This window comes from Rosa rugosa, chromosome 7 (assembly GCF_958449725.1).
Source record: "Rosa rugosa chromosome 7, drRosRugo1.1, whole genome shotgun sequence".
Lineage (NCBI taxonomy): Eukaryota > Viridiplantae > Streptophyta > Magnoliopsida > Rosales > Rosaceae > Rosa > Rosa rugosa.
In genome coordinates this window covers 29,222,671-29,241,239 of record NC_084826.1, presented here as the reverse complement: position 1 = coordinate 29,241,239, position 18,569 = coordinate 29,222,671, and the positions used below count along the sequence as shown (strand labels likewise).

General features: G+C 36.7%; 2 protein-coding genes across 2 annotated transcripts; one reads left to right on the top strand and one right to left on the bottom strand.

Annotated features, from left to right (window-relative positions):
• Positions 1–1,944: 1,944 nt before the first annotated feature.
• On the bottom strand, positions 1,945–7,469 carry LOC133723404 (ribonucleases P/MRP protein subunit POP1). The gene is made up of 11 exons (XM_062150232.1): positions 7,328–7,469; positions 6,304–6,830; positions 6,100–6,196; positions 5,846–5,953; positions 5,535–5,768; positions 4,972–5,090; positions 4,373–4,894; positions 3,812–3,920; positions 3,151–3,731; positions 2,601–2,768; positions 1,945–2,472 (listed from the first exon to the last, which is right to left on the bottom strand). The coding sequence occupies exons 2-11, from the start codon at positions 6,744–6,746 to the stop codon at positions 2,274–2,276; spliced, it is 2,580 nt and encodes an 859-aa protein (XP_062006216.1). The 5' UTR covers positions 6,747–6,830; positions 7,328–7,469; the 3' UTR covers positions 1,945–2,273.
• A 43-nt stretch (positions 7,470–7,512) lies between these two features.
• LOC133723403 (uncharacterized) lies at positions 7,513–18,569 on the top strand. The gene is made up of 27 exons (XM_062150231.1): positions 7,513–7,724; positions 7,818–7,883; positions 7,974–8,060; positions 8,345–8,401; positions 8,537–8,601; positions 8,726–8,895; positions 9,101–9,162; positions 9,354–9,437; positions 9,689–9,848; positions 10,478–10,593; positions 10,915–11,043; positions 11,519–11,590; positions 11,777–11,872; positions 11,948–12,025; positions 12,230–12,358; positions 12,683–12,859; positions 12,965–13,168; positions 13,269–13,382; positions 13,476–13,726; positions 13,933–13,978; positions 14,056–14,304; positions 14,965–15,195; positions 16,405–16,496; positions 16,858–17,086; positions 17,224–17,580; positions 17,868–17,941; positions 18,058–18,569. Exons 1-27 carry the CDS (start codon positions 7,626–7,628, stop codon positions 18,161–18,163), a joined length of 3,600 nt encoding a protein of 1,199 aa, XP_062006215.1. The 5' UTR covers positions 7,513–7,625; the 3' UTR covers positions 18,164–18,569.

Below are 18,569 nucleotides of genomic sequence, written 5' to 3'. Positions count from 1 at the left end.
TGTAAGATGCAACCTCATATTAGAAAGTCATCAGTGGTAATCGTGTTAGACTTTGATGAAACTCACAAAATCCTTTTCTTATTTGATTTTTTTTTGTCCAGAATGTACGAAAATAAATGTGCGTTTTTACCATTGAGATTCTTGATGAGTTTTGCTTTTTTTATTTTTTGGTCTGATGATGAGTTTTGCTGGATTTGTAGAAATAAACGTAAATCTGTGTCTGCGTTTTTCTTTTTCTTTTTTTCTTTCTCCGGATGGCTGTGCTTTTAAAAGACCAGAGGTGTTGACTGGGGAGAGATGGACACAGGATGGTTTTGGTAATCCTGTTGTGAGTTAGAATATCATTCCTCTCTAACCTAAAGTTATTGTCTTATGGTTTGATTAAATGGTTCTTACTTCTTAGGTTCTTAGGCACCATTATGGATTGTTTGTTAGAGTTGGCTTGCAATAGCAGGAGCATATTTGAATTGTGTGTGTTTTTGTGTATATGTGAGTATTTTCACATACTTTGATTTTTTTTTTCTTCTTGATAATTGCTGGTATTATTTCTTTCTTAATTTGAGACTGAACCGAACACACAAAGAACTCTTATTAGGACGTCAATAGGTATCCCATTAAATTGTGGAATGTAAAGTTGAAAGATGAGTTCCTTTTAGCAAATCACATATATTTTATACTAATACACATATAAGAATTAGATATAAAGAGCTTTGATTGATATATATATTTTTTTTTTTGAATGGTTGACTGATACTATTATAATAGTCTCCGGTATGAACTGCCTCAAAGACTTCAATTTCTCCATGTCACTTCCTTGGAGAAATCAATAATCTATGCATGATGGGTTTTGTTGTTTAGTTGCCTTACGTTGCCCTATATACATATATATTGTCTTCTTGTTAGTTTTCCTATGAATCATTTTTTTTTAAAAGAAATTTTTTTTCCTCTCTACTGCAAGTTAAGGGAGCAGAATTTTTGGTCTGCATAAACAAGTGCAATTTTGTAAAACGAGGTAGAAACTAAACTACCTCTTAACCAATTGATTGAGTTTCACTCTTTTTTCACCGGCTTACATACGTCAATTCCCTCAGTTTGTCTTCAACTGTTAATTTTTGTTTTTAGTTTTCCTCGCCAACTAATTAGCTTCCATCAGAAACCTAATTTGAGGAGCATAGAAGGTAGAAATTGCTATTCAATGATTTCCAGGGTACTTGGAAGTGTTTTGTTCAATTATGAGTAGAGTTTCTTTGTTTATAAACGTGCAACCTTGTTCTTGTAGACCTGATACAGACTGGAAACACAAGGAGAGAGAACATGGTAGCGGATATCCTCTTGATTGAGAATTGTTGGCAAATGATGTAGATGTTCAGTTTTGTTCAAACTATCCACCTTCACAGGGAGAGAGAACATGGTAGCTTATATCCTCTCCAAAGCAAGTTTGACCAACTCTGAAGGTTTTTCAATTTCCACCGGCCTCTTGATATTTACTGAAGCATTACTTCATGATATTGGTGTTTTTGTAGGCCTAGGAGAATTATGACCAGCTAGGCTGGCTTTTTTAGCTTCTTTTGTTTTTTTTGTTTTTTGTTTCTTTCTGGGCTTTTAGTCTCCACTGTATCAAAGAAAAACATGCAACTTGGTTGATCTGATTCTGTCTATCTATATTTTTTTTGTCCTTTTTTTTTCAATTATCTATAGCATCGTTGTTATGATGAAATTATGATTTGTCAAGGGGCATCTCATCAGTGAAGCAGATTTTAGTTTTTGGAAGGGCTTTTCTTTACTTACCATAGCTCAGTTCTTTCTTTCAGAGGTCAATTTGATGTGTGAAAACTGAAAAGAGGAGCAAGGCTATTATTTAGGCTTCAACTCTTTTAACTGCCAGAATTTTATTCATACAAGTATTCCCCGCCTTCTTTCTGGTCTCACTTGTACTGAAATATATTTGGTTATATGCCTTCAGATATCGTACATATTTCATCAGTAAAAAGATATTCAATAAGAATTAAAAATAGAAGATTCTGCTCAAGTGGTTGATATACATATTTACATATACAGAATCAAAAACAAAATTTTCCATAAGATACACTCTGCATGGAGGAAAGGGTTAGACGGAGAGAAGGAAGAGCAAAAGCACTAACAAAGAAATTTTTGAACCACTGTTTCCTTCTGCTTTACTATCCTTCCGCATCAAAACTTGATCTACGAATGTTCAAGTTAGATGACCCATAGCATGTTGTCCGTTAAATGTACCACAGCCAACAAGTCGCACTTCACAGAAATTCAACATCTTCTTCCTGATCTTCCAGGACGATAGTGGCAAGAGCTAGTCTATATGCTGAGGATCTCAAATTCCTCACGAGGACATATATTTCCTTCCGTCTCCGTTTAACTGGCATCATATCCCATTGTTCCCCTCTAATATGAGCAAGTAGTACTGCCTCACAAAAAGCTTGTGCCACTGTCTTCTTGCTGTAAAAATAATAATAATTACAATAATCATAATTGCATGCAACATAGCATAAGGCAAATAATGAACATACAGTAAAATGGAATCAAAAGATTGTAGTTGTGATGTAGCAAGAGGCCTACAGACTAACCTCCCTCGAACAAAACCAGTGGTCACAAAGCCTATAGGCCAACGATGAGATTCTCTACTGACAGTGTCCTCCGGTAATTGGAGTTCCCACTTACCAGAAGATTGCTCTTTGAAATAAGATGTCACAGCAGATTGAGGAACTTGAAGTCCTGCATCAAAACTCTCTGATCTGCAAGACATGCACCAACATGATTATTACTACGAAAGACATATCTTTCAATAATAGCAATGATATTTACAGTTCATCCCCTATTGTCACTAATGACATTACATTTCACGAAACATCAAGGAAAAGTTCTGAAGGTAATTAAGCATGGCCAAGTAAAAGTTTATATATTTCCCTTGAACTATACGACCTTTATCATTGTCCATGCACATGAGAGCACAGACATTCAATCAACTTTATTACAACCAGAAAATGAAGACACCTATGTTAGGAAGGAAAAGACTAGAACAGAGTTCCAAGTACCACCAAGTAAGGATACAAAGATTAGAAGCTTACTAATAAAATATCAATTACGGCAAAAAGAAGAAGAAGAATAAGTTACTACCTTGTCCAGAGTGAGATGTCAGTCACTTGAGGTGCACAAACAACTGCTCCCTCTTCAAAAAACCCTTCCTTGTAAGCATGGAGAAATACCCTTACAAAGCATAACTTGTGGTTGTAACTAAATTTAGTGATCCCATTTTGGCCCGGCCCAAGCTTGCTTTCATCCCTCATAAACCTAGTAAAGCTAGTCGGCTTATCGGTCACATGAGGACATAGGCGCAAATTACAGCCTTGGAATTCATTCAAGAAATTTGTCAGTGAAAAAGATGTCCGTGCTACAAAACCATCAAACAAATTACCAGGACAGAATGTAACATCATAATTGTCACACTCCGAGTTAGATGATGAATTGCTTCTGATCCCGTTTTCCAGTCTAAAAGTTTCAGCATTTCGCATTTTGGTGGGTCCTTCCCTAAAAGAAACTTGGATGCTATTCCATGGGGGTAAAATGGGAACCCTCAAAGGTCTTTGTGCTGGAGGACGAAGTTCCTCTTTAACATTGGAGGCGGCACTTTCAGTTTCCTTAAGGCATAAATATGCACTGCAATCAGGGAAATCCGAAGGAAAACATGGCAATCCTACCTGCAAAAGAAGAAAAGACTTACTTGCAACATTCTAGAAACCGATATTAAAGATTGTAGATTTGAAGTGCAAATGCTTACGTCACATGAAATCCAGTGCCTCTCTCTCAAACCTATCACGTGAGCCCCCTTGGAGACGAGAGGAATCCAAAATGCCCTGACCCAGCTCAAGGGTAGAATTACAGACCATCTGTAAGGAAATAAGAGATAGAGTTTAATGGTACATATAAATAAATAACTCTGGAAGTTTGAAACATATATATGTTCTATATAAGTATGTTGGAGGGAGTAGTGAACATTGATGCGATTATTGCACAAACTTAGAAAACACAGTTACCAATTAGGGTGCAAAGAGCGATTAGTAAACATTGAAGTGATGAATTTCATGTTTCAGAGAAGAAATATAGAGCTAGTTTGTATAATCAAATTACAAGCAAAACAATGAGATCCTGGAGAAATTGATTTAATAGAAACATTAAACTCATTATAATTGAAATCATAAGCATGAAACTCAGAAGATATAGTGACCATAAAGGCCATACTTAAGATCTAACCATAAATATAAGGATTCAGTGTGATGCATGGATTATTAAACCAAGTAATGCTACAACAGAAGCATAAACAAGGGAAAGAGAAGTTTACCCAATATGCAAGCCCCTTCCGTTGTCATTTTTCAAAAGCAGAACAGGACAAGATCTGCACTGCAAATTGGTTGAAGTATTTAGTACCCTCGAACTTGATTCATCAAGGCAGAAATTTTTTTTATTCTGGTCATATCTTTCCTGGCAAAGAACCATCTCTTCCACTGGAGGACTTATACCACTGTTAACATCCCACAAATGCTTTTCTGCAAGCATGCTAGTACCTTCGAGTTCTGACCCCATCAAGGAAAGCAACTCTTTTTTCTTCTCTGAAATAATTCCATGGACAGCATGCTCTTTGTCTTCAGTTCCTTGTACATCAGCTACTATACTAGCAGAACCTGAGTCTGAAGCACATGCAGTCTTTCGTTTCTCTATGAACATGCGAGGATCCTTGACTCTAAGAGACAACACTGCATGAGAAGGAATGTCTTCCTCATTTTCAAGTATAGTCTTAGATTGGGAATCATCTGGAGCTTCAGCAGCTGAATGTCTCTTCAATGCCGAAGTATGATCCTTTCTTCTGTGTAGCCAGAGAATATAATAAGCGATCTTCAACTTCATGCATGATTAAAAGAATCATACCTATCTGTAGCTCACCTTGTAACAGGGCACAATGTCCTTTGGAGCAGTTGAAATGCTTTTGATCCCATAACTTCTAATTTCGCGAGTTGGCCCTCAAGTGAGAAAAAATTCATCATGCTGCCGCTCTCTTCCATCTGAGATAACATATGAAGATGTAATCTAAGCATCCAACAATTTGAGTTTGGTTTTCTAACATCTAAAACTCTTAACAAGAGAAATATCTATTGCCAACAAGCACATAACAAAAACAACCAAGGTCGCATTTAAAAAGTCCGTCACCTCTAATGACTATGAGTACCATATACACAAAATTATTGACGCGTACGATCTTCCTTGAATCATCATATAAGCAGAACTTGAGGGTATCACTAACACAATACTCAAAATAAAATTCCTGACAAGTACTACTGCATTATTTCACCGTAACAGTTAAAAAAGTTAAAAGTAAGAGAACAAAAATATATAACAAAAAAAATGGTAGAATTCAGATGGCTTCCCAAGCTCCAATTACTAATCTCGTCTACCATAGGACCTTACTGTATAAAGCTCAAATGTGAGCAAAGAGAAAGCATGCTTACCTCTTTTTGGCAAGCTAATTTGAGAGCATCATATCCTGCAGCGAAAGCAGAAGCATGTATCCACACCCAAAGCTGGCGAAAGGTAGACGAGCGCTCTTTAACCTCTAGACCATTACATGCACCACCATCATAGACAGCAGAAGCATCATTATCTCTATCCCGTTGGCAAGAGGGTCGCCACATATAGGTTGCAGGTGCAATTGGGGTTGAACATGGGGCTCCCAACTGATGAAGCTGCCAAAATGTATAAAAAAAGTTAATATCTTAAGTCACTGATTCCACACAAATAAAAGTGCAATAAGACAAATTACCATAGCAGTATCATATATGGCCCCTGAAATAATGGAACGGGAAATATCTTCGGAACGAGCTGATGGAGAAGGCACCAATACCATTCTTAACACTGATAGTAATGATTCCTGGAACCATATGAAATAAGTTTAAACCACCAATTTAGCAACGGACGACAACTATTTTTGCTGCATCATTTCATTTTTGAGTGTAAAAAAAAAAAAAGAAGAAGATAATATTAAGATATTGATAAGATACAAAGTAAATGCCTTGCCTCTGTACCCTCCAATTGCATAGCTACATGATAGCTTGCATCATGGGCAAACACTCCATCTTTGAACCATTTCAGGACAGCTCTGGAACCCCTTCCCCTAAATAAAAAAGGAAATAAGGAAAATGAAAAAAGAAGTCTGTGTTATGAACAAAAAAGAGAGTAATCAACAAGAGAAAATGAAAAATACAAATAATGATGCATTACCTGCCCTGCAATCCTAGGGGAAGATAATAACCCCAGAGCTTTGTCATTGTGAACCGCTTCGCATGCCAAACATGTGTTCTAAGCCTCTTTGTTCCATCCCCTGAGGTACAAAAACCCGTATGAAGGTTCTTTTTAAGCTCAGCTCTCCGACGAATGCGACGAGGAACATTCTTGTCATCTTTCTCTGCAGGCAAAGCATGGCTTTGATCACCTACTCCGTGCTTTTGCTTTTTTCGACATCTCTTTTTTGCGGCTTGATTGTCATAAGCAGTGGTTCTTCTTCTCTTGCTTCTTTGAGACCGGAAATCATTGTTCAGCCGGTCCGATACAACTGTGTGGAGCGTCTCAAGTTCTGAAGCTCGCGCTTCCGCAAACTTTTGGACACTTAATTTTCGGGGCGGAGCTGATGAAACTTGTGAACGTTTGTACCCATCGGTAGCCATTAAACCGGTTGGGATGAAGCACACAATATGATAATAAAATTAAAGTAGCTTCTCTGTCTTGACTCCTTGTACTACTCCATTACTCTGAAATGTTCAAAGAACAAACAAACAAAAAAAAATCAAGTAAAGCTAGAGAGCTTAGAACTTGATGTTTGCAGAACAGCATTACGGCATTAAACGAAAACACACCATTGCCTTAAGTGAGTGCAAAAATCAGTTTTGGAAGATACTAGTATATATCAAAATGAGGATGACCCTCGTTATTACCAATTGAGATTTCAAGCAATAATGATAATGGGAGTTCCTATCTGTTTGCAAAACTTTGCCCAGAGACCAGAATTGTACAAATTCTGATAATGCAAATATAGAACAATTATGTATAGATATAATTAATTCATGGGTCTTTAAATGTGAGAATAAATTCTTCCGGAGAAGCTATGAAATCTAAAAGAAGCGAATCCACCATTACCAACAATACTACAGTAGCCATGAGAGAGAGAGAAAGAGGAAAAACAACCAAACCCAGAGACCCAAACCCAAAAAAAAAGCTAAACTTGTCGTTAAACAAACACCAAACTCACCTGAATTAGCATCTCTATTGCTTCAATTTCTCGGCTTTTGGTTGCTGGATTAGGGTTCAGGGTTTTAGAGAGAGAGATTTTGGGTTGTGTTCCTGTAATCCAGGTCGGGTTAACCCGACTTCTGTTTTCCGGGTCGGGTCATTTATTTATTTTTTTATTTTTTCTGAGGACTCTGGTCCTCTCTCTCTCTCTCTCTCTCTTGTTTTGAAGGGGAGACGCTGAGAGTGTTGTTAATAAAAGAAGCAGAAGCAGAAGCAGAGAGATCTGTTTTTCACTGTGGATTCTTCGCCCTCCAAAAATGGGCCTCAAACTCTTACTCTTCGTCTTCGCCGCAACCTCACTGATCTCCACCGCCGCCTTCGCCGATTCAATCCACGGTTGCGGTGGCTTCGTCGAGGTAAATAAATCACTCTGTTTCACTTCATTTCCTAATTTACAGTTGGACTTAGGGTTTTGCACTTGAAACTGATTCGCTCACTCTAATTTGCAGGCGAGCTCTTCTTTGATCAAGGCCAGGAAGCCCGCCGATGCTAAATTCGACTATTCTCACATCGCGGTAAAAACTAGTTTTCCATTTCTTCCATTCAATTCAATTTGTTAGGTGATCTATCTTGCCAGCTTTTGACTTGGTGGTTGTGATTTTTAGGTTGAGCTTCGCACAGTTGACGGTTTGTTGAAGGAGAGTACTCAGTGCTCTCCCAATGGCTACTACTTCATCCCCGTCTATGACAAGGTTTTGCTTCATTCTCTTCATACTCTAACTAAACTATTTCTGCCAATACATAAATATTACCTTACTCTGTGTGCCTTTGCTATCTGTGCAAATCTATTACTAGCATTGCCGAGGATACCGTCCTGTTTGTTTTAATCTTGATATTCCATGCTCGCGGTTTGTTAGATATATGAGTGGATGTTGTTTATAAAAGCTTGCAGGCTTTATATGACTTGCTTGCTTACGTGCTTAAACTGTTTCCGTTTTATCTTCAGTGCTTCTCATTACCATTATTTCCAATGCAGGGTTCTTTTGTGATTAAAATCAACGGACCAGATGGATGGTCATTGGACCCTGATAAGGTTTGTTTATTCTTTTGTTACTTAGGCAGTCTTCCTCATTTTCCACAATTTCAGTCTATATATTCTCAATATATTGCCGCTGGTACACTCCCAATATGATTTAGCATGCAATCTGATAGCTCTAGTGTCTTGCAGGTTCCTGTTGTTGTTGATCACACTGGCTGCAATGGCAGTGAAGATATTAATTTTCGGTTTACTGGGTGAGTTTTAATAGATTTTTGTTTTTCTTTCAGTTTCTGTTATTTACTGTCACCATTTACAGTAGACCCTTGCGAGCACTTTGGATTTTCAGTACAAGTTACCTTGTTTGTTTATGTGTGGCAGGTTCTCCGTGTCTGGTAGAGTTCTGGGAGCTGTTGGTGGAGAGAGCTGTGCCCTTCAAAATGGAGGTCCCTCAGACATCAAAGTTGAACTTTTGTCAGACAGTGGTGATGTTGTTTCTTCTGTTTCAACATCGTCAGGGGGAAGTTACTTATTCAAGAATATTATTCCAGGTTATACACATCATTACGAACTTTTTTTTGATATGTCAAACTTCACCGGATGTTTTGATTTTAATTTCCTTGTGAAAATTCATTTTAAATATGCATTCTCTATGATCTGGTTTATTAAGATTTCCTTGTAACCATCTGTCTTTAGTTTATCTAGTTTTTACAGCAGTTGAATGTCTTTCTTACCAACAGCCTTCAATGGGTGCAGGAAAATATGAAATACGTGCTTCACATCCTGACTTGAAAGTTGAATTAAGAGGTTCAACAGAGGTTCAGTGTTCTTCTTTCTTCCCCCACATTGAGTTACTTTTATGTTTTGCAGTTCTGTTGTGTTTTCTTCCCTTGCATTTCATGCAACAATTTTCTTTTATTTCATTTTATTGTTTATAAGGTAGAGGTTTGTTAGTAGTGATGAGCCTTCACAGGTTTAAATAATGCTCATGTGTAAATGATTCTTGCAGGTGAATGTGGGATTTGGAAACAGCGTGGTTGACGACATTTTCTTTGTTCCTGGCTATGACATAAGTGGATTTGTTGTTTCTCAGGTAAAGTTATTACTTTAGAGATGACAGTTGTGCAAGGAATTTGCTTTGTAAATATATCTCTTTGTTAAATCTGGTGTAATAATAGATTGAGGAAAATCCATCCATTGGCAAGAGATCTTTCTTTATTATTTATTGATATTTTGTCATAATTGATGTTAGCTCTACAATAACATGATGATCAGGTGAAACTGGACTTTAGCTCACTTAGTTTTCCCAATATAAATTAAATTTTTTTTTTTTTGTTTACTTAGGGAAATCCGATATTGGGAGTTCATGTTTATTTACACTCAGATGATGTCTTAGAGGTAGATTGTCCCCAAGGTTCTGGTACAGGCTCTGAAATGAAGAAGGCTCTTTGCCACGCCGTATCTGATGCACAAGGAAAATTCATGTTCAAGTCGCTACCTTGTGGTAATTATATGTATTTTCTGCTTCTTTGTTCTGTTTTCTCAGTAATCTTCTTTCCCCTATTTTCTTTCTCTTTGGTTGTTACTCATTTTCTTGTTTAGAACTTGCATGGATATAATATATTTGGTTGGTTACTAGTCGTAGATGTTGCAGTGCTAGCTGATTGCTTGTTGTTTAGACTGTTTATGATTGTTCCTTTTTTATTTTTTTTTTATTTTTTATCAACAAACCATAGAGAAACTGCATCTAGCATTTCATTTTTATAACTAGGTGGATTGTATTCTCTATAAGCTGTTAAATGAAATAGTATGTCAGCTGGTTAGGTGCCTGCGGCCTTTGTGACAACCATGATTTAGTTTTGCCTTGGCCCATGGGTATATCGAAGTCTGGTCTTTGGGCAAAACATACCTGTTACTCTTTTGGGGAGGGGTAGTTGGGTTGATCCATGAGTTCAATCTTGTTTTTGTGCATGCGTCATCTTTGCTTAGCCACCTTATATGTTGGTCAAACTTTAAGTTTCATCTTGTTTTAAGCCGTCTAAGTTGCATGGAACATGGTCATCTTATGCAGCTCAGCAGTTTTAATGTTTTTCAAATTGAATATGTTGCTCAGTTTCTTTGAATCACTGGCAGGAACTTATGAGCTCATACCTTACTACAAGGGAGAAAACACAGTCTTTGATGTTTCACCTCCTGTCATGTCAGTAACTGTTGAGCATCAACATGTGACAGTTCTGCAAAAGTTCCAGGTAAGGTGCATAGTGGCCTACAAGATCAGAACTCAAATGACTAGGTGACGTAGTGATATTTTTTTTCACCATTTAACTCTCCAGATATTTTTGTACAATTGTGAAAGTAAACGAAACTGAAATGTCTAGCCTGAATTCATTTAGATCAAATCTATTGGTTGCCCGTCCATTAATGAGAAACTATCATATTTTGAAGTCTATATTGTAGGAGACTATATCTGGATTAAACACTTGTGAGCCCATCCATCCATTTGAAACTGTTGTCTTGTTTATATGTATTGATTTTAGGTATACTCAACTGCATTATACTCTGTTGTGCAGGTCACTGGATTCTCTGTTGGAGGGCGTGTGGTTGACGGAAACGACATGGGGGTTGAAGGTGTTAAAATTATAGTTGATGGTCATGAAAGGTCTGTCACTGACAAACAAGGTTATTACAAGCTTGACCAGGTATAATAATGCATGATCCCAATAACTAAGTTTTTGATAATAAGTGATATTGGGGGAGGGATTTCAATTAGGGACCTAGAGTGTAGGTGTAAATGCTATTAACCACTAGAGCTACAACCTTGATGAACACCAAGACAAGTTTTAGCATTCACTATTACTCAACTGTAGTTGGGTAATAAAGCAACAAATGGTCTGCACTTTTAGCCTCAGCAGTTACCGTTACACATGTTACACCATTAAGAAGAAAGGAAAAGAGTAGGTGCTACCATGAGTTATCCAAGCTAGAAATATACCTTGGGTGGTACTTAAATAAAAGGAGCAGCATGAAAATAAGAAATGTGTTTCCAAACAAACCTCTTGCAAAAGATGTTGAAACACCCCTGATGATTCCAAATTCCAAACCTATCCAAAGTAGGGCCTTCTATTTTTATTGTCCTTGCTTTTGCCTTTAGCTTGCTGATGTTGAATGTTTCAGGTTACTTCCAATCGCTATATAATAGAAGCCACAAAGGAGCATTACAAGTTCAGTAAACTGACCGATTATTTGGTAAGAGCCTTTATTAAAAATTCCTTTCTGTACTTTTATATTGATTCACAAGGTTGCCGTCTTCCATGGTTTATTAGATATTGCACTGTTCAAATTTTTGCAACTAGGTGAATTATATATGTTTTCTATGTTACATTGAATGATGCTTTAATCTGTTTTGTTCTCTCACTTTGCTTGGTAATCTAGGTATTACCAAACATGGCGTCTATAGTGGATATTAAAGCAGTTTCCTATGATGTCTGCGGTACGGTGCAGATGGTTAGTGCTGGTTACAAGGCAAAGGTAAAATCAGAATTCCTGTTTTTTACATTCTTTTTTTGTTATATGCAGGCTTTATATGTCTCATTTGAATTCTAGGTAGCTTTGACTCATGGACCTGAAAATGTCAAACCGCAAGTGAAACAGACCAATGGAAACGGAAATTTCTGCTTCGAGGTATGTTAGCTTAATCTGCAATATAGAAGTATTTTCCAAATGAGAAGTAATCTAGGATTCAATATGTTAAATTGTTCTGCTGTATTTCGTTTTTGTTTCTTCTTTCTGTAGGTTTTCAACTGTTCATTCATTGACATATGCATCGATATCACAATTACTCATTTCTGATGCTTTTCCCATCTTCTTTTTCTCTTATGTTGCCAGGTTCCAACTGGTGAATATCGTTTATCTGCTTTAGCAGCTTCACCTGAGAGTGCTTCTGGTCTACTGTTTTTGCCATCTCATATCGATGTTGTTGTCAAAAGTCCGTTATTGAACGTCAAATTTTCTCAGGTAAACCAATATATGGACATGGTCTTTTCATCAAATATAATAGTCTATTTTGGATCTTCAAACACTTCCTCATATAATTTGTATTCAAAGCTCTTATAGGAAGAATACAATATTTTTGCATCAAACTCGGCTTGATTTGGCTGGTCTAGTTATTTTAATTTGCCAATAATTTATTAGCCAGATAATTTGAATATCAAAACTGCTTGTTGATCAATATAGAAGTTCTGAAGCATTTTTACATCTATGTTTTCTACAAAAGATTTTGAAGCATTTTATGATAAATACTTCTTCCTGATTTGTCTTCTCTTTTTTCCTCTCAATAAGGCACTAGTTACAGTGAGCGGTACTGTAGCCTGCAAGGAGAAGTGTGGCACATCTGTTTCTGTTGCCCTTAACAGTATAGGTGGTAAGCGTAATGAAGAGAGGAAAACAGTTAGTTTGACTGATGAGAGTAGTGAATTTGTCTTTCATAACGTCATCCCTGGAAAATACAGAGTTGAGGTAGAGTTCTTGTTTAAATTCTGGACACTTAGTTAACAATGGTTTTATATAAATATTTGATGGTGGTTTGTTCACTTATATGCGTTTACTTTGGTATTATTTTAGGTTAAACGCAATTCCCGAGAATCCGTTAGTGGAGAAGATAATTGGTGCTGGGAAAAAAGCTTGATTGATGTGGATGTTGGTGTTGACGACGTAGAAGGAATTGAATTTGTCCAGAAAGGTTATTGGTTCCATGTCATTTCCACCCATGATGTAGATGCTTCTATGGTTCATCCAGATGGTTCATCCATGAAATTAAAAATTAAGGTTTGCCCCATTGTCTCTTTATAAGGTTAGATGAATTAAATAAAGATACAGGCACCATCACGTGATATTCATCTTTCTTTCTCCTCTTTGTGGTCTGCAGAAAGGTTCCCAGAATATATGTGTAGAACATCCTGGAGTACATCAACTTCACTTTGTCAACTCTTGTATTTTCTTTGGGAGCTCAGCAATTCAGATTGATACATCAAACCCATCGGTATAGTGCTTAAGTTGATTCTTTTTTTTTTTTTTGGTGACCTTCCTCAAGTACAATCTCCTTCTCTCTGTTAACTTTTTTTTTTTTTGGCAGCCTATTCATCTAAAAGGTGAAAAGTACCTTCTTAAAGGACAAATCAATGTTGCATCAAGCTCATTTGATGGTGGGAACAAGTTATCTGAGAATTTCATTGTGGACATTCTGAATACTGGGGGAAGTATTATAGATAGTACAACAGCTGGACTTACTTCCACTGGGAATGAGCAAGCAAGTTATTCTGTGTATGAATTCTCTGTATGGGCCAATCTTGGAGAGAAACTTACCTTTGTTCCTCGGGATCCAAGGTGCATTTTTAAATCTTTTTTCATTCTATATCTTTATTCTTTAATTAGCTACTGCACTGAGTTGGTATGCCTTTTACTCATCATTTTCAAAGTTCTACTTCCTCATCATGCAAAACAGACTTGGTTTTAACGTAGGTGGATAAGTGTTTTTGATTTGGTTTTACATTATTACTTTTGTTTATGACTTGAGCTATTGATGTTTGCAGAAATAATGAGATGGGGAAGATATTGTTTTATCCCAGACAACATCATGTATGGATAAGTATCTCTATGTGTTGATTTATTGATTTAACTATTAGTGTCTCTTTATTGAAACTTTGCTTTGTCAGGTCTTGGTTAAAAATGATGGTTGTCAAGCTATGATCCCTGCATTTAATGGTCGATTGGGTTTATATATTAAAGGATCAGTGTCTCCCCCTCTTTCTGATGTTCATATTAAGATTATTGCTGCTGGGGATAGCCACATTGCGCAACTTAAGGAAGGGGAATTAGTTATTGAAACTACCACAGCTATGGATGGCTTGTTTGTTGGGGGGCCTTTATATGATGATATAACATACAATGTTGAGGCTTCAAAGGTTCGGAACATCAGTTGGCACTATTTATGCAATAACTTTTGCAACTATGTTCTGCTTATCGTTTTAGTGTGCCATTTGTGATGTAGACTAGGACATATAATTTATACTAGAGTATGTTTTTTATTAAGAAAAATGTTGTTCCAGCAAAGAAAGTATAAAAGCAACTTAAAAAGACATACAATTAAAACTAATCAAAAATATGCAGTTCTCTGCTAATATTATATCAAAATATAACTTTTTCATGAATAAGTTTGCAAGAGATTTAGTAAGTATCTTTATTTATGTGCTCATCTATACACAGTAACTTTTTCACTAGTTAAACCGGCACAAGCCAGCCACCTAATATCATTTTGATTTCTGTGTTTATATTACATTTTTTTTTCCATCATACAGATAAATTGAATCATGAACAATGCACTGGTTGATATATCTTTCCCCTTATTCCCATGTTAAGATACTCTTTTTGGCTGAGTACAATCAAATTGCTAATACCTTAAGATGGTCAAACTACGTATAATTTTAATAAATACTTGGCTATATATTTGATGTTTGTGGCTTTTAATCAAAGAGTTGAATGGCTAGTATTATCTGCACTTTTGAAATTAATGGGGACATAAGACTGCAATTATTGATGCCACCATAATGTCGGATTTTGTGCAGCCTGGCTACCATTTAAAACAAGTTGGGCCCCATTCCTTTTCTTGTCAGAAGCTTGGCCAAATTTCTATAGAAATATATTCGAAAGATGACGCCAAAGAGCCCATTCCTTCCGTGTTGTTATCTTTGAGTGGCGACGATGGCTACAGAAACAACTCAATATCTGGAGCTGGTGGAGCATTCCTCTTTAATAACTTATTTCCTGGAACTTTCTATTTGCGTCCTCTGCTAAAGGTACAGTTCTATTATGTAAATTCTAATTAAAAGCAATCATTTAAATTGTATTCTTTTTATTTATTTTTTATTTAAAAAAGATAGAGTCAACTCTGAGAAAATTTTCATTATAAAGTAAAATGACATTAGTCAGATCCTTTGACAAGTTGACATGGGCTAGTCAGTTATACGTGTATATCGAAATACACACTTTCACATGCATTTCATGTCTATTAATTGTTTGTTTGATATAGTTTTTATTGGTCCAAAGTTCCAGGATCCAAGTCCAATAGGTAAGTCACAGTCCATCACTCCATCATCTTTCCTTACATAGGTGTCTTACTTTGGTTCCTCGCTGACAGCTGACAGAACATTGTACATGTCTATCTTATGTATCTGATATTTGAGTTTTGAGTTCGTTTCAAACGAAATCCAAGACAACGGTCTGTCCCAAAATAAAAGCTTGTATTTTTCAAATTAAATTAGAAAATAAAAGTGTTGGTAATACATTGAATATGTTTTGTGAACCTATTTGTTTTATAAACTGATTTTGGGCCTTAGTGGAATTTTTGACTGACGGTGGATAGGATTAGTTATTCAGGTTGAAAAGGTAAACTTGGATTTGGATTGAAACTGTACAACTTATAGGGAAAAGGAATGTTTAAGCTTTTTCTTTTTCTTTTTCATAAAGTCTGTACTAACAAAAACTTTCTTGTAGGTTTCTGGTAAACTGGCCTTTTTCGTGAAGCCTGTTTTTTATTTTTTTTTTACGCATAGTCATACTAACACTTGAGTTCTCCGAAATATATGTCCGATAGTAAGACGAAACACGAAGACACAAAAGTCTAAGCGACTTGACCATGTCTTTAATAGTCTTCACTTCGTCTCTTTGGTTTGATTTCGTTCAACTTCTCATCACCCAAAGAGTTGTCATATAGGGATCCTAGTTCCTTGCATTTGAAACTCCCATTACTCCAAAGAAGGAAATCACTTGGCAGCTTGTTTTCTTAGCATCTCTTTTCTAATTTTATAGTTCTATTGCAACAGCAGTTGATTAAATCTGTCTCTGTATTTTGTAATTTCTTGTATATTACAGTATAATCTCATCCTAGGTCTGCCATTATATGAGAATGGTTGTAACTGATAAATAGCTAGTGACCTGCACAGGTTAAGGTTTTAATTAATCACTCCGCTAAATAATTGACCTTTCTTGTTCTTGGCATCCTGTAGGAGTTTGCCTTCTCGCCTCCAGCACAGGCTATTGATCTTGGCTCCGGGGAGTCTAAAGCAGCTATTTTCCAGGCCACTCGCGTTGCTTACAGGTTTTTCATCAGACTTCTCTTATATTTGGTCTGTAATAAAGCCTTATGTTTACAATGTGATCATACGTAAGTTCATTTGACTGCCCGCAAACGTATAAACATTGACTAGCCATTCTCTTGTACAGAGTTCATTACTATTTTTAGAACTAAGAAAATTGTCAGAAATTTTGGCAGGATCTATGTGCATTAAATGATTAAAATGTTCCTTACGCACCCAATTGTAGCAGGGGCGTTGCCCTTTGTCAAGAATGAGCAAACACTAAATAGACCCCCTTAACTTCATGTAATTTGTATGCAATACATTTTTGCTATTAATTTATGCTTCTTTCTAAGACACTAAATTAATCTATTTTCTTTCTAGTGCCATGGGCATGGTCGCTTTGTTGTCCGGCCAACCAATAGAAGGTGTCTTGATCGAGGCCAGATCAGAATCAAAAGGCTTCTACGAGGAAACAGTGACTGACTCATCTGGAAGTTATCGTTTGAGAGGACTTCTTCCTGACACAACCTATGTAATCAAAGTAGTAAAAAGGGATGGTTTGGGCAGCAGTAAAATTGAGAGGGCATCACCAGACTCGGTTCCAGTTAAGGTTAGTTTGTTGCATATTTTCAAATTACTCCAGATAAATATTAAAACATAATAAAAATAGAAATAGAAATAAAAAAGAAGAGGAAGAAGCCAGTTTTACAATATGTGAACCTTGAATTAACTTTGGTAATTTTGTAGGTTGGGTATGAAGATATCAAAGGATTAGACTTTCTGGTGTTTGAACAGCCAGACACAACTATTTTAAGTTGCCATGTTGAAGGAATGAAGAATGAGGAACTCCACTCGCATCTACTGGTGGAAATCAAATCATCTAGTGACAATTCTAGGATCGGGTCCGTCTTCCCTCTTCCACTTTCGAACTTTTTCCAGGTGAAGGACTTACCCAAGGGTAAGCACCTTCTGCAACTCCGGTCTAGTCTTCCATCTAGCAGCCACAAATTTGAATCCGAGATTATTGAGGTCGATTTAGAGAAGAATGCTCATATACATGTTGGCCCACTCAAATACGTTTATGAAGAGGATCACCAGAAGCAGGTTTGTTCCACCTTACTCTTTAGTTTCTTTTTTTTCTTTTTTTTTTAAACAAAATTGTAAATACACAACTGGTTTAACTGAAGTTATACAGTACCTATTCTTGTTATAAAAAGTCATACATTGACTAAATGCTGCTCATTTCATGGCACCTGCTGAAATGGCATGTCTCCAATGATGGTGCTTACTGTTGCATAGAAGGATTTCATCTCTGCATTTGACACTATGGAGTAGATTAAGCAAATAAAAAATCTAACTAAGGATATCTTTCTTTCTTCCATGGCTTGCAGGATTTGACTCCGGCACCAGTTTTTCCTCTTATTGTAGGAGTCTCAGTGATTGCTCTATTTCTTACTATCCCAAGGTATAATACCTTATTTTCCTTTCCAGAATACCGTCTTTTATTGGTTGTGGACCCTTTGGTGCTCTTGAACATGCTCTCATAAATATCTCTGTCGTTCTTTTTTGCCTCTTTTGAAGGTTGAACGATTTGTATCAGTCCATGATTGGAACACCAACACCTGGATTCACTACAACTGCAAAGAAGGAAGTGAGGAAGCCGATGTTGAGAAAAAAGACGTACTGAATATCTGTTTGTGCCTGATAGAAATGCCTGGAGTAACTTCAACTGTCAGTCTGATTTGCCGTTGCTACTTCAAGGTTATAGAAAGAGCTCTAGGAAATGGAAACTGGTCAGGCTATTTCGTCCCTCCTGATGCAGTAGACTCGCACGGTTTTGCGATCAAAATTTTGGCACGTTTTTTATAGCAGAAACTTACACCATGGCTGAGGTCCTCTGTAATATAAAGTATGCTTCTTTTCTTAGGAAAAGCTCGCACCAGTTGAGGCTCTTCATGCCCTAATTCTTTTGGCTCCATGACTTGCCCCTTGATGACCTAATTCTTGGCCTCCTATCCTGTATTATTGTTAATGAATACAAGATAAGAAGGCTGCGTTTGGAGCATGTAATGTCGTGTATTTTGTACATTTTT

Excerpts from the sequence above, each read along its gene's own strand:
- LOC133723404 (XM_062150232.1), bottom strand. The coding sequence starts at position 6,746 with ATGGCTACCGATGGGTACAAACGTTCACAAGTTTCATCAGCTCCGCCC. Across the intron at positions 5,769-5,845 it reads CCATATATGATACTGCTATG|CTTCATCAGTTGGGAGCCCC; the intron begins GTAATTTGTCTT and ends ACATTTTGGCAG. Across the intron at positions 5,091-5,534 it reads AATTAGCTTGCCAAAAAGAG|ATGGAAGAGAGCGGCAGCAT; the intron begins GTAAGCATGCTT and ends ATGTTATCTCAG.
- LOC133723403 (XM_062150231.1), top strand. The coding sequence starts at position 7,626 with ATGGGCCTCAAACTCTTACTCTTCGTCTTCGCCGCAACCTCACTGATC. Across the intron at positions 15,196-16,404 it reads ATTTGCGTCCTCTGCTAAAG|GAGTTTGCCTTCTCGCCTCC; the intron begins GTACAGTTCTAT and ends GGCATCCTGTAG. Across the intron at positions 17,581-17,867 it reads AAGAGGATCACCAGAAGCAG|GATTTGACTCCGGCACCAGT; the intron begins GTTTGTTCCACC and ends CATGGCTTGCAG.